General features: G+C 39.9%; 1 protein-coding gene across 2 annotated transcripts in view; it reads left to right on the top strand.

The window, feature by feature from the left end:
• Positions 1-13,718, top strand: part of abca1a (ATP-binding cassette, sub-family A (ABC1), member 1A) — a 33,028-nt gene continuing 19,310 nt past the window's right edge. Inside the window, exons 1-8 of one of the 2 annotated variants that reach the window (XM_027020477.2) lie at positions 1-268; positions 2,311-2,411; positions 3,080-3,173; positions 4,951-5,092; positions 5,372-5,490; positions 9,130-9,251; positions 11,896-12,087; positions 13,017-13,106. In XM_027020477.2, the coding sequence (XP_026876278.2) occupies positions 2,346-2,411; positions 3,080-3,173; positions 4,951-5,092; positions 5,372-5,490; positions 9,130-9,251; positions 11,896-12,087; positions 13,017-13,106 (825 nt within the window). In that variant the 5' untranslated portion in view covers positions 1-268; positions 2,311-2,345. The remainder of the gene's footprint in view (positions 269-2,310; positions 2,412-3,079; positions 3,174-4,950; positions 5,093-5,371; positions 5,491-9,129; positions 9,252-11,895; positions 12,088-13,016; positions 13,107-13,718) is intronic. The other variant, XM_027020478.2, reaches the window with a different exon arrangement.

A 13,718-nucleotide genomic window follows, 5' to 3' on the forward strand; every position in this document is an offset into this window, starting at 1 on the left:
TTAAGAGCTGTTTTGAGTTCGCACGTGCTTCTCTGTTAAGGTGGGGGCAGCACAGACAAGCTTGGACAGCATTTGACCGAGAGTTACCTCGCTCCCTAAAGCGGCAGCGTCGCTCGGGCTATAAAAGGATGGAGGCTCGAAAAAAGTACTTCTACAAAAACACAGAGCAGCGAGAGGACAGTAACTGTTAAAGGGGTGTGTGTTTTCTCTTTTTTGAAGGAATTACCGTTTATGAAAATAAATAATCATTGAGACTTGGAAGACAAGGGTAAGTGGATCAGTTTTGTTTTTGTTTCTTTTTGCGAATGACGCTACTGTCAAGTCTTATAAATTGTTCACATGGCGCTTTCTCGTATACAGTCACTATTTTCCTCGTTTACCTAATGACTTGCAAAATGTCTGTTTATTGTGTTCTTTATCAGAAAAACGTTAGCCTGCGTACTTTTCAGTTTGAGTCGAATTTATTAAATTAAGCCGCCCTCGTTTTACAGATACCTCTAGAATTCAATATAATATAATTTAAGCCACTATGGTGTATTTAGGTCGTGTAAATGGACATTTCTGGTAAACACATTCATTTGCGAAGAGCGCTGAAGGACAAAGACAGTGTTGCTTTACTCAGTGTACGCGTGTCGGTCCTGCATCTGTCGACGTTTGCTGTCTACAGAAGAGTCTGCTCGAAATGACCGAGAGTAACCCCCTCTCTGCGAAACAATGAAAGCATATAGGATACAGAATATCTGAAGTTCCTCTATAGACTTTTAACATAGACGCATCTGAAATTGGATTACATAAGAAATTTTGTATTCATCATTTAAACAACGCCGAATGGGTTAGTTCAAGATTTGCTGTTTGTAGACTGTAACATATTGGTTGTGAATGGCAGCATGAATCAAATCCCAGAGAAGAAAGAAACTTGGAAGACGCCTTCATTTAATAAAAAGAATCAAGAATGACAGAACCATCTCCTTCAAATTTCTACGCTGCAAAATGCATTAAAAAAAACAGTTGCAGTAACAATTTGCCTGTCGATACCTGTTAAAGTAGCTTAGGTATTTGATTAAATTAAATAAATAAATAAAAACCCAACAATTTCAGCTAGAAGTCTTGTAATAGTTAACGAGACGGCAAGTGAAGCCCATAAAACACCACGATTAACCGTAAAGGCATAATGAGCAAGAAACGGGTAAACAACACGAAAAATGCTATTTCGAGAAAACCCAGCTAGGGGCGCAGCTGTATATTGCGATTAGAATGTGTGTTGGTATGCTTCGCCATGTGAGGTCATATATCTGCAAGGGAAAGATAAGTGACAACAAAATATTTTGTCTTTGTCTTCGCTCCTTTACCGAGTCGGTCCAACAGCACCGGCAGGTGTGCCTATTATTCTTATTAATCTACAGAATGAAAATAATTAATCGTCAATTTGTGAACGAGGATGTCTATTTTTTTCTGCATAGGGTACCACTGTTTCGCACGTATTTAAACGATATCTAGTTACCATTGCTCGCACAACCCCTAGCGCTCATTTGCTCAGTGTTGTGTAACTGGATTCCAAACAATCCCAGCACCGTCTGTCATTGTGATTATGAATAAAAGAATCCTAATGCAACTCTATTTGAAGAATTTAAACTTGGATTAAGCAACTATAATCATAAATGCGTACGTCTGCTTCAGGCAGCATGAAAGTTCCACATTTGTACAGCCGAGATACAAAGAATTTCATTAATTTTTACACCATTAAAGTAATATATAAGATATCTGCTTCATTCTCAAGCTTAGGTACACTGATTTAGTTAGTCTTGTTAGTTAATTTTAACAAGATAATTAATTAATAAACCACAAAGATAACTAATAAACCATAGATATGCATGGAAATCACAAATGTGTGGAAGCATGACGACCCAAGGGCTGGGTAACAAATGTGGACAACCGAGTACAACTGCTCGCAGTTGTTCTTACAGTGTGTATTGTACCATTCTGTTGTTTTTTTTTCACTCCCCCACTAAGCGATTTAGCCTGTGTTTATATATAGAGAGAGTGTCTCACACTGGAACATGTGCGGCAGGTCTTCTTGTCACGGTCGTTCATATGTTTACCAGTTCTAAAGTCTCTGTTGACATTTGGGCATCACTGCACCAGTGTCATGTTTGGGATGGCGACACATTACTCCTTGCTCTCTTGGAGCTAAGAGTGGCGTGAGTCTTGCTCGGCAAAGCCGGACTCTGCGTACAGTTAGCCTGGTGTCTCAGGTCACCTGCTCACTTGACAGCGCTACCTCTCCTGACAGCAAACTACTTTCTTGTCTAGGCAGTTCCAGAGAGGGAGAGAAGGTCTGTGGCGAGATGGCCATCTCCACCCAGTTGGGCTTGCTGCTGTGGAAGAACTTCACCTACCGACGGCGACAGACAGTAAGACCTACATTGCTCCTCTTGCACGTTTAAATTTGTCCTGTATTCTAACTTTTGAAAAGCTACTAAAGCCAGTATGCTAAAGCCACAGTGGAACATCTTGCAGGATAAGACTAATATGCAGTATTTATGGTCAGACATTGAGAATATCTTCAAGACATGTATCTCTCTCTCTAACAGTGATATCTGATTGAAGCCACTAACTGATAACTATTCTTTCAATTAGTCGATTTTATGAAATTTAACTATAAAACACATAAATATTTGAATAAGAATAACATTATATTATGTGTTAGACATATAGTTCCAATAGCCCCATTAAAGCAGCATGGGTGTTTTTTGTGGAGGCCCTGTACTGAAGCATCTGCTGTGGGGCCAGCCAGCAGATGTAGAGGGGCATCTGGGAACAAACCCTCCTGATGAAAGGAGGACTGTCTCAAACAGCTGATAGCTCATGATCATCTGCCACTCCACAAAATCCTAATTACTTTACCCCCTCTTCAGACTCAAATGGTCAATTCAGTCTACTTTACCGATGCATAGAACGCAACATGTTTTTATTGGTCAGTTATTTACCACTGTGTCTCAGTAATAATGTAATGAGGTAGACAAATGGAACAGGCTCTTCACTGACATCAGCATTTCTCAATTTTTTGTTCCTCTCTCAGATCCAACTGCTGATTGAGATTGTGTGGCCCCTCTTCATCTTCTTCATCCTGATATCCGTGCGCCTCCACTACCCACCGTACGAGCAGCATGAATGTGAGTGGCCTGTGACACCCCACCACAGCCCTGAAAGTGCTGTTTGAAACTGAAAGAGCTCTGTTCCTTCTTCCCTTGCCCACTTCCACTTCCCCTCTTGCATTTTACTTGTCATTTTAAATTCATGTGTAGGTGGCTTGATGATGAAGATGTGGCTTCTAATACAAGATGCATTGTCTAGCTCCATTGAGCCATTAAGTTTGCTCATTGATGTTCTCATATGATGACGTCAACACATCAACAGTCAGCATATTAGTCATAGAAAACCCCCTACAAATGAAGTACTAACTAATGAGTCTGTGACTTTGACACCATGTCTGTATGTCAGTCTCCAGGGATTTGCTTGGATAATTATGCTTTTGGTACTATAGACATTTGTCAAGAACAGACTTCAGTGTCATGTCATAATCAGAAAACTAGGTTTGAATCCCGTTAAACAAATCATCAAAGTGAGTCAGAGATTTTTGCCTCAGAATGTACGAGTTGTTTTTTGTGATATGAAAATACTGATGCTGGACACATTCTCTACCATCATATGGTCCCTGGATGAAGAACAGATAATCAAGTTTGCTCTCATAACTAGTTAAATGACTACCATCAGTGACTATGAAACATGGATTAACTAACCAATTTTCATATGCTGATTTGACCCACTAAAACCTTCTCCCAATGACAGAAATATAAAGTATTAAAAATGCTGTTTTAGGGATAACTAAAACCCATTTAAACCCTTTTATCTGTGTACAAACTGTAGTTATGTGTTTAACCTAATGATTTTAACAAAGCATGTTTTCTATTGCATTGGGCTCATAGAATTTCACAAAATCCAGATTGTCAATGTTTGCTTTTGTGTGGAAAGTCTACCAGGCCACAAGAAAGTCAAGGGTGTCACAATAGCTCCAAGAACAGTGTGGAGATACATGTAATGCAATACCCCTGAAATAGTGTCCCAGTATTTTTCACATGTTTACAAACTCTTTTTATTCCCAGAGTGGGCTACAGAAGAATAGTTTTTGCACATTTTGACCTTGTAAATCTAAAATCTAAGATAATTCCTTTCCTCCCTGCTGTTATATTTTCAACACTGTTTTAAATGTAATGTGTTAATGACTCAAACTACTTTTTCTTTTATTACTTTTTAATTACCACTTACTATGTTTTCGTTTTTCAGTATGTAGTAGAGTATTTGATCTAGTTGTGAATGTTTTATCCTTGTAAGGCTGTTTAACAGTTGCTGTGTCTGTACCTCTGTTTATTTATCTTTTTTTTGTGCATTTAAACAAACAGATGCAGTTTTTTAGGCTAGGTGACTGTAAGAAAAGTAACTTATCCCCATAACTCTCATAACCCCAACGCCCCTTAACCTCCATAATCCCATAACCCCATCACCTCATCACCCCACAACCCCCAACCCTATAACCCCGATCACCTCAGTAAGCTTAGTGCACATGACAAGCACTGGTTAAATGTGTCATTTATGAAAACTTGGTGAGAATGGTTCTACTTTGCTAGGAATTCCACTGACAACTTCAACTTGATTGACTCACGTAAGATCATTTATGGAATTAACACTGGAAGTCCCAGTATTTGTTTTGCCAGTACTGATCCTCTTAATATCTTTTTAAAACATATACTAGCTTCTGCATTGGACAGATTCATGGACCTTTTCTAAGAAGTAGGAAGAATTATGATTTAAACATTAAGCTTACTTGAGTTTGCACTTTCATCAACTTGGATTCTGTGCTAACGAAATCTGTCTGTTGCCCACCTTCTGTAGGCCACTTTCCCAACAAGGCCATGCCTTCAGCAGGAACCCTCCCCTGGGTGCAGGGCATCATCTGCAACGCCAACAACCCCTGCTTCCGCTACCCTACCCCTGGAGAGACGCCTGGGGTGGTGGGCAACTTCAACGACTCCATGTAAGTCATCTATGATCGAGTTTTGGCAGAACAGATCTGTTTCACAACAGTCGAAATCGGGGCTTTCTTATGTCACAAAATCCACAGGTCCACATATCTCCCACAGTTTGGGTACTATGGCAGTGTGGTATGTGAGAGCTGAGAAAAAAATTTTGAAAAATTAATGAGAAGTAAGCAGTGAGTGTAAACACGTGAAAATTTCTTTAGAAATTCAATAAACATAATCAGATAGCTGTGGTTAGGTGCTCATATAACTGATTTTAATACTGCACCTTACAGAATATCCCGGCTCTTTACCGACGCTAAGAAGATCCTGCTTTACAGCCAAAACGACAAGAGTTTTGAAGGGTACAAGGGACTTGTCAGGGCCCTCGGAAAACTACAAAGGAATACTGCAGGTATGTCCATCCTCCTTCATTACCACTTGCCTTGCCTTGTGAGACTGCTTCAGCCGGTAAGATTTATCTTGCAAAACAATTCACTAAGCTCAGAACCTGTGCACTACATTTGTAACATGGCATTTGGAGTTTTCATGAAGAGGATCGTGTAGAGAGTTTCACTTTCACCGGCTGTATCTGGATGTGCCATGTCCTCAGCATCGTCAGATAACTTGCTTTCCAAGTATCCTAGCACACTGGGTTAATTAGAGGGAAATGTATGGTACCCACATCCTGAGAGAAGTTGCTGGGAGGTAGTCTCTGTATCAGTCAGTGCTGAAGTGGAAGACACCATGGGCATGGGTCTATTATTTCACTTCCTGGTTGTGTAGAAATATTCTGGAATGTTCTTTCCAAATTGTAATTTCATCTAGGTGTATTCAGGAAGATGCACTGTGTTTATTGTAATACTTTTATAATTATGGCATTTAGATACCAGATAAAAGAAGTTAGGAATTTTATTGCATTGCACACCCTTTTAAATACATATTTGCTTCTTGCACAAAGGGCAGAAAGACACCGGGGAATTAATTCAGATTTGCTCACATTACATTAATGGACATTCCAGAGTGTCAGGTGTCTTTTGTTTAATTAGTTGTAATGGCATCTGGGCTGCATGGAACCATTTACATTTACATTTACATTTACGGCGTTTAGCAGGCGCTCTTATCCAGAGCGAGTTACAAAAGTGCTTTGTCATTTACTCATAGAATATATCCAAGTACAGTATATTAGGTTAGAATTGAAAATACCAATGAACTAGAATACTGTAGAATACAGGGATGAATGCTGATACCTAGAAGTGCAAAATACATAAGGTCTATCTTAAACAATGATAAGTGCTATAAACAATAAGTGTTAGAGTTTGTTAAAAAGCATAAATAATGCCCTACAATAAGTACTAAATTAGTCAGTCAATAAGGGAGCAGTGTCAGTTGTCCTTTAAATATTCTGCAAATAAATGGGTCTTCAGTCTGCGTTTGAAGACTGCAAGGGACTCTGCTGTCTGGACAACAAGCGGAAGTTCATTCCACCATCTTGGAGCCAGAACAGAAAATAGTCTCAATGCTTGTCGTCCATAAGACCTGAAGCAAGGTATTTCAAGCCGAGCCGTGCTTGAGGTTCAGAGTACTCGAGGTACAGATCGGGCTTTGACCATTGACCTCATGTATAAAGGGGCTGGTCCATTTTTGGCTAACCACTGTTAGCTGAGCAATTCATGATACACACATAACACAGAGCCAGAAAACATGCAATGATCAGCAAGAGACATGCACGTTCCTAGTTAAAGTTTACTGCTTACATACTGCCTGTGCTTACTTTTTTCTTAGTTTGTTTTCTTTTGGAAACACCCTCAAGGTTTTTAAGAGCATGGGAGTATCTGGGTAATTTGCAATTTTACAAATATCCAGGTCTTCTTGTTGCAATACTAAACATTGGACAGTGTCCCAAATTCAAGGTGTAGACTGTTTTTATGCTGTTTGCAACTGATTGATTCTGTGTTATTCATAATACTTTACAAAGAGGCTGATAAATTTAATACTCTGATTTTGCAATTGGGTGGTTTTGATGGGACACTATACACATACACATGGGACACTATAAGCATACACACCTACGCACACACGCACATTTACACAAACACATACACTCTCACATGCTGATTCAGACTATACAATATTCTATCCATGTGTCACGGTTTGTTGCTCCCAGCTTCCATGTGTATTTGTCTTGTGTATTTCAGTTCCATACCGTAGTTTTGTTTTCTCTCCCCCTCGTTTGATTGCTTACACCTGTCCCTCGTTTCTATCTTTTTAAATTCATGTATTTAAACCCTGTCATGTGCCCTGTGTCTTGGCTGTTCATTGTTTATTCTAATGATTGTGGGGTTTTTTTTTTTGTATCCGTGCACTTATGTTTATTTGATGGTTGCGTTTGTGTTAGGTTCATTGCGTTTGATTTAATGTCTGGATGTTTGAAAGCCCATCTATTTCAAAGCCTTCGTTTATTAGCCTGATTTGTTATCCTAGCCTTTGTGTTTCCTAGCCTATGTAATAGCCTGCTTCCCCTTTTTGCCTTCGTGTGTTTTGTTTGTTTGATCATGTATCTCCATAATCTCCATATTGGCTCAATGACTTTGGATTGTCCCATAATAAATCTCACTCTTCTCCACACATTTGTCCACCTCCTTACCGCTCACCGTTACACCATGTTGGCCCTCTGATGATCTGGCACAACACACACACACAGATGATTTAGGTTTGTTTTTAAACTTCCATGCATGCACCAGATCCAACTGTGTCCCACACAGTAGGGTGATGCCTGTCAGCCGTTCTCTTCTCTACACTAATTTTATTTAACTGGCTACCAATTTGTTTTTTGAGCTTTTCAGAAGCCTTTCAGGCATGCTTAATCTGTTAAGACCATTAAGTTCTCAAAACCCAACACATGCTTTCAGGATTCACCATTTAGCCCTAGTCGCACCCACCAGAACCCCAAAATATTTTGCAATTATGTGGCTGTGCTACAGAAACTAAAATGTTTGTGGAGTGGCTGAGTCTGCACTTGGTATTTATACTATTAATGCGCTTGGAGTCAGCAGTAAAAAGTGTGCTGGGAGTAGTAGTGTTATCTACATAATGCTGGTAGATCTTAATTAAAGGTCCCTGAGAGGGTTTTGTGTTCTCATGACTTCTGCTTTACAAATGGGCAAAAACCTCCCAACACCCAGAGACATTGTACTCAAGGGAGCTCAATTTCCTCTTTGTCCAAAGGGATTTCTGCCACTAAGGTGTCACTAAGATCTTTTAATGAGGTTATTGTAGAACATTGGTTATAGGTTATTATAGAATGTTGCAGGAATTTGTTAGATTTCTTTTGTAGAAAGTAGTAGTATTAAAGATTTCATCTTTTTAGACACGGTATGTATAAAACAAATTAATGTGTCTTCACCTGGTCAAAATCTTTCTTGAAATCTAGCATTAAAAAGGCAGTGTTGGTGAATGTGCAACTACTCTGCATATGGGGTCCAGTGTTTATTTGAAGCTTCTTATATAGGCCTTAAGCAGTGTCTGTAATATGCTTTTGATGCCTTTTTTTTTTTTTTTTGCTACACAGGATCACACAAACATTCAGACAACATTAAATAAATAAAGAAAACAAAAATAAACAAAATACTTTGTGAGCTCTTTATGTCAAGTGTTAATATTGCAAAAAGGGGAATGACCTACAGTAACCTTTGAGAAAGGGAGACTGACTCAGTCCAGGTTATACAGACATTACTGGAATTTTCTGGCATATAAAACATGAGATCTGTGAACAGTTTCTCTCTCTCTCTCTCTCTCTCTCTCTCTCTAGCCTGTCAGTACTCAATACCATATTACATTAGTTCATACTTTATCAGCTAGATCATTTGTCGCATGATCATTGCAATGAGATGTGAATTTCATTGTGTGTCAAAACACATGAAATCTTAACCATTATGTAACTATATTTTGATACATTAAAAGATACATACTAGGCGACAGTCTTAGTATGATAATTTCGTTCTATTGCTGGCCTCCTCTCTTTGGTATTAACTATTTCTCCTTTGGTCTGCAGGTTTCAAGCTGAAGGATTTTCTCCGCGATAACGAAACCTTGTCTGAGTTCCTGAAGCAGAATGCCACTCTGACCAAATATGATGTGCAGCAAATAGTGGAAGCTGATGTCAACCTGGAAAAGGTGAGAGTGTTTAACACCCACCAGACACACATCCGTCATGAGCATAGGACTGTACAGTGCAGGAGGAACTGCTTCTTACCTCAAAGACAATGTCTTTCCTGTGGTCAATTCCCTGCTTGCTTTTTTGTAAATTTATTTAGCACATGTAGGTTTCCACCCACACACCCTTACTTATGGGCCTTGAGATATCTGACACCAGAGCACTAGTTCAAATTAATGTCACCTGTTCATATGTCCAGCTGGCAACTGTTATGTAATAAGCCAAAGACTCCTTTTGAAAAACATCCATCATCTCTTATCCACACACCTGATTATAGAGGTTTTGTACAGATGATCTTGTTGTGGCATCCAAGGTCCAGAAGGATGGGCATAAACAGGCAGATGGTGCTGACAGCGCAGCAGCTTCCCCAAGACTACCGCAGTCCACAAAAGCTCACATGACAAGACATGGCACAGGGGGGTGGTTATTGGGGGTTTGGGGCAGGGGGAGTCACATGGCCAATGAACAGCATGTGCGTGAAGACATGGCTCAGAGAGGGGTGGAGACAGATGATGGATGTCAAGCCAGGCCCAGGGTGGGGAGGGTCCTGGGGGGAGCCTGGAATAGCTGCCCAGCTGTGTTGAAATCATGACACAGCCTTTTGAGATCCAATGCAGGCCAGTGATCAGCGTGTGTGTGCATGTTGTTTCTTTACTGCCATCAAAAGGTCACCCAGTGTTTGCCCTTCTCTATAGCACGAGGAGTACATGCGACTTCCCCATGATTCTTACCTTTCTTTTCATTTTGGAAGCACATTTCATAGCTTCATAATATACATATTCAACATTAATACTTAATATAATATATAATTATACACTGCCTGGCCAAAAAAAGGTCACACACTCTAATATTTTGTTGGACCGCCTTTAGTTTTGATTACGGCATGCATTCGCTGTGGCATCATTTCCACAAGCTTCTGCAATGTCACATTTATTTCTGTCCAGAGTTGCATTAATTTTTCCCCAAGATCTTGTGTTGATGATGGGAGATTTGGACCACTGCACAAAGTCTTCTCCAGCACATCCCAGATTCTCAATGGGGTTCAGGTCTGGACTCTGTGGTGGCCAATCCATGTGTGAAAATGATGTCTCATGCTCCCTGAACCACTCTTTCACAATTTGAGCCCGATGAATCCTGGCATTCTCATCTTGGAATATGCCCGTGCCATAAGGGAAGAAAAAGTCCATTGATGGAATAACCTGGTTGTTAAGTATATTCAGGTAGTCAGCTGACCTCAATCTTTGGGCACATAACATTGCTGAACCTAGACCTGACCAACTGCAGCAACCGCAGATCATAGCACTGCCCCCGCAGGCTTGTATGGTAGGCACTAGGCATGATGGGTACATCACTTCAGCCGCCTCGCTTCTTACCCTGATGCGCCCATCACTCTGGAACAGAGTAAATCTGGACTCATCAGACCACATGACCTTCTTCCATTGCTCCAGAGCCCAATCTTTATGCTCCCTAGCAAATTGAATCCGTTTAGCCTCACTGACAAATGATTTTCTTAAGGCTACACAGCTGTTTAGCTGTTTAGCAATCCTTTGAGTTCCCTTCACATTGCACGTGTGGAAATGCTCTTACTTTCACTATTAAACATATCCCTGAGTTCTGCTGTTGTTTTTCTACAATTTGATTTCACCACACATTTAAATGATCACCGATCACAATCATTCAAGATTTTTTTCTGACCACATTCCTTCTTCGAAGATGATGTTTCCCCACTGTCCTTCCACTTTTTAATAATGCGTTGGACAGTTTTTAACCCGATTTTAGTAGTTTCAGCAATCTCCTTATCTGTTTTCTCTGCTTGCTGCATGTCAATAATTTGACCCTTCTGAAACAGATTAACATCTTTTCCACGACCACAGGATGTGTCTTTCGACATGGTTGTTTAACAAATGAGAAGCTACTCACTGCATCAGTTAGGGTTAAATAACTTTTTTGCCAGCTGAAACATGCAGTAATTATCCAATGGGAGGCTCTTACCTATTTGCTTAGTTAAATCCAGGTGGTGACATTTTTTTGGCCAGGCAGTGTATCATATAATATAATATAAATAATAATATTTATATCAGATGACTATAGAATTAGACAATGATAGACTAAAATACAGACATGAAAAATATGACCACACCAAAATGTGCTAAGAATTGCAGTCCCCAAAACTCTAGTACCATCTTTCATGCTTCTATAAAACACTAAATGAGTAGTCAGTAAGGCTTTGGGCCACATACGGTGAGAGACAGCTGTGAGAAGTTCTTTGGGCACAGAATCTGAAAAAGAACATCTTGAGGTCATCGCACTGCTCCAGGAAATTGTCAGATAGGTACAGGATGTCTTTCTCCTTGGAGAAAATGCAGTTACTGATAACAAGCATGAAAAATAAATTTATTCTATGATGTAATACAGAACTGTCCTTTTATTTCCCCCCAGACTTTAAAGTTGGGAAATTATGATGCACATGATGTGTGGGAACAGCACGTCTTTTAGCATAGAGTCCAAGTACAAGTCCCCTGACTGAAGATTATACACAATTTTGCCTATTAAGAAATTATTTATTAGATACAAAATTGTTATAGTTATTTTTCTGATGCTTAGGTGCTGACTAAAGGTTTTGGAGTCCATCTGAAAGACCTGTGCAACACAACATCTCTAGAGGACTTTGTGACTATAGCTGATCGCAATGTTACGCAGCTGACCCAGAGCATCATCTGTGAATCATCGGCAGAGTGGCTCAGCAGTGCAGAGAACCACTTCCTGTCCAATCTTGACTTCCTGAAGCCCATAAGGGTAAGGCTATTACAGTTCTTATTACATTACATCATATGAGCAGAATGAAGGGTGTGTGCAAAATGGGTGAGCAGAGAAGGCAATGTTGTGGCATGATCAGATATTTAGTTTTTTTAACTGTGTGTTGTTATTTTAAATTCATAACTTATTGATCAGAATCAGCTACTTTGACTGCCTTATTCAAAGAAGGCCAAAATTAATGGTCTCTTGTTTGTCTGCTATTCACTCAAATTATTTACAAACAAAAAATGCATGCAATTGTTCTTTTAAACATAATCATGCAGTTTTATCCAACTGTATGAAGACAAAACAGACAGTTCTGGATACTTCCCAAATTGATTTCTACAATGGACACTTTGTACTGATTGTAAGAAACAGTTGCGCCATACAAATTACCACAAACTAGGACAAGTATATTTTTGTCCCTTGTGAATTGAACTTTGTCTTTCTTTGGTTACTGGAAAGAATTTTGTAATCACATAGTGGATGCTTTTATGCAGTGAGTGCATGTAAACCACATGAGAAGCTAGGACAGTTAGGTCAGTATGATTGAATACATTTTTTGGGTAACAGGAAAGCAGTGGCCATGGTCCAAGTGCATACATTTATTGATGCACACTGGCACAACAGTGAATGTTGTCTTTGTCCGATCAAAGTAATCAGACCTTGAAATGGTGAGGTGAAAGGCCATCCTCAATATTAACCAGCTTACTTATGCGGGCAAAAGAGCGGAGACTAAACTCTGGTTCATCCTCTAAATACAATTGTATAGTTTAATGAGTTTGTGCAGTTAAGCAAATATTAATTCACTAACTTGGATTGCATGACTATTATTATACTCTGTTATGCTCTTACAACATGGCTTTATCACCTTGGGTTTGGCAATTTAAAATGACCTGCTTTGCTTTTCTTATTTTCCCACTGTGCAGAAAGATGTCAGGTCGGACCCCAAGGTTGTGCAGGATGTGTCTATGGCAACGGACAAGCTACTGGAGAGCCTGGGAGCGCTGGCTGTAGAGGTGAGTGGCCCCTAAAATACCCCATGACCTTCTTTGGAGGCAGGACCAGGCAATGAAGCAGTTGATAAGTCTGATAGAGTTTCCGCCACAGGTCCGGAACATTCTTTTGCATATCTGTGTCTGGCCAAATGTCACTGGATCAAGATTAGTTTAAGGGGTAGGCAAAATGGTGCATCGTAGGGTACATACTGCAACAGTACACTGTAGCATTTTGTATCCACCTGATCCTTTATGTTTTCACATGTTAAGCATTTACCTAGGTAATGCTTTACCTAATTTTATTTTAATACTGCAGACTTTAGGAGTTATTAACGTGCCATTGGAATTAAATTATTAGTGTCCCCTATATTTACACTCTTGGGAATAGTAGCGGAGGCTTGATATTTGAGCCTGGCTGCAGTCTTCAGATGCTCAGCTAGCTTGGCCACTCTCAGGCCTTTGGGTCCAGGGTTTGGAAACTAGAGCAGGGCTAGACAGTGAGAGGTAAGTGATTTAACACAGCCGGATGCCCTTATTAATGCTGGCTGTTCCTGGTGGAGTGAAACGGCTGGTTTTGCTAAACATGAGGGAACTCTGTGTACTATAAGCAAGTCTGCGAGATACATTTTTTCT

This window comes from Electrophorus electricus, chromosome 9 (genome assembly GCF_013358815.1).
Source record: "Electrophorus electricus isolate fEleEle1 chromosome 9, fEleEle1.pri, whole genome shotgun sequence".
NCBI classification, from domain to species: Eukaryota; Metazoa; Chordata; class Actinopteri; order Gymnotiformes; family Gymnotidae; genus Electrophorus; species Electrophorus electricus.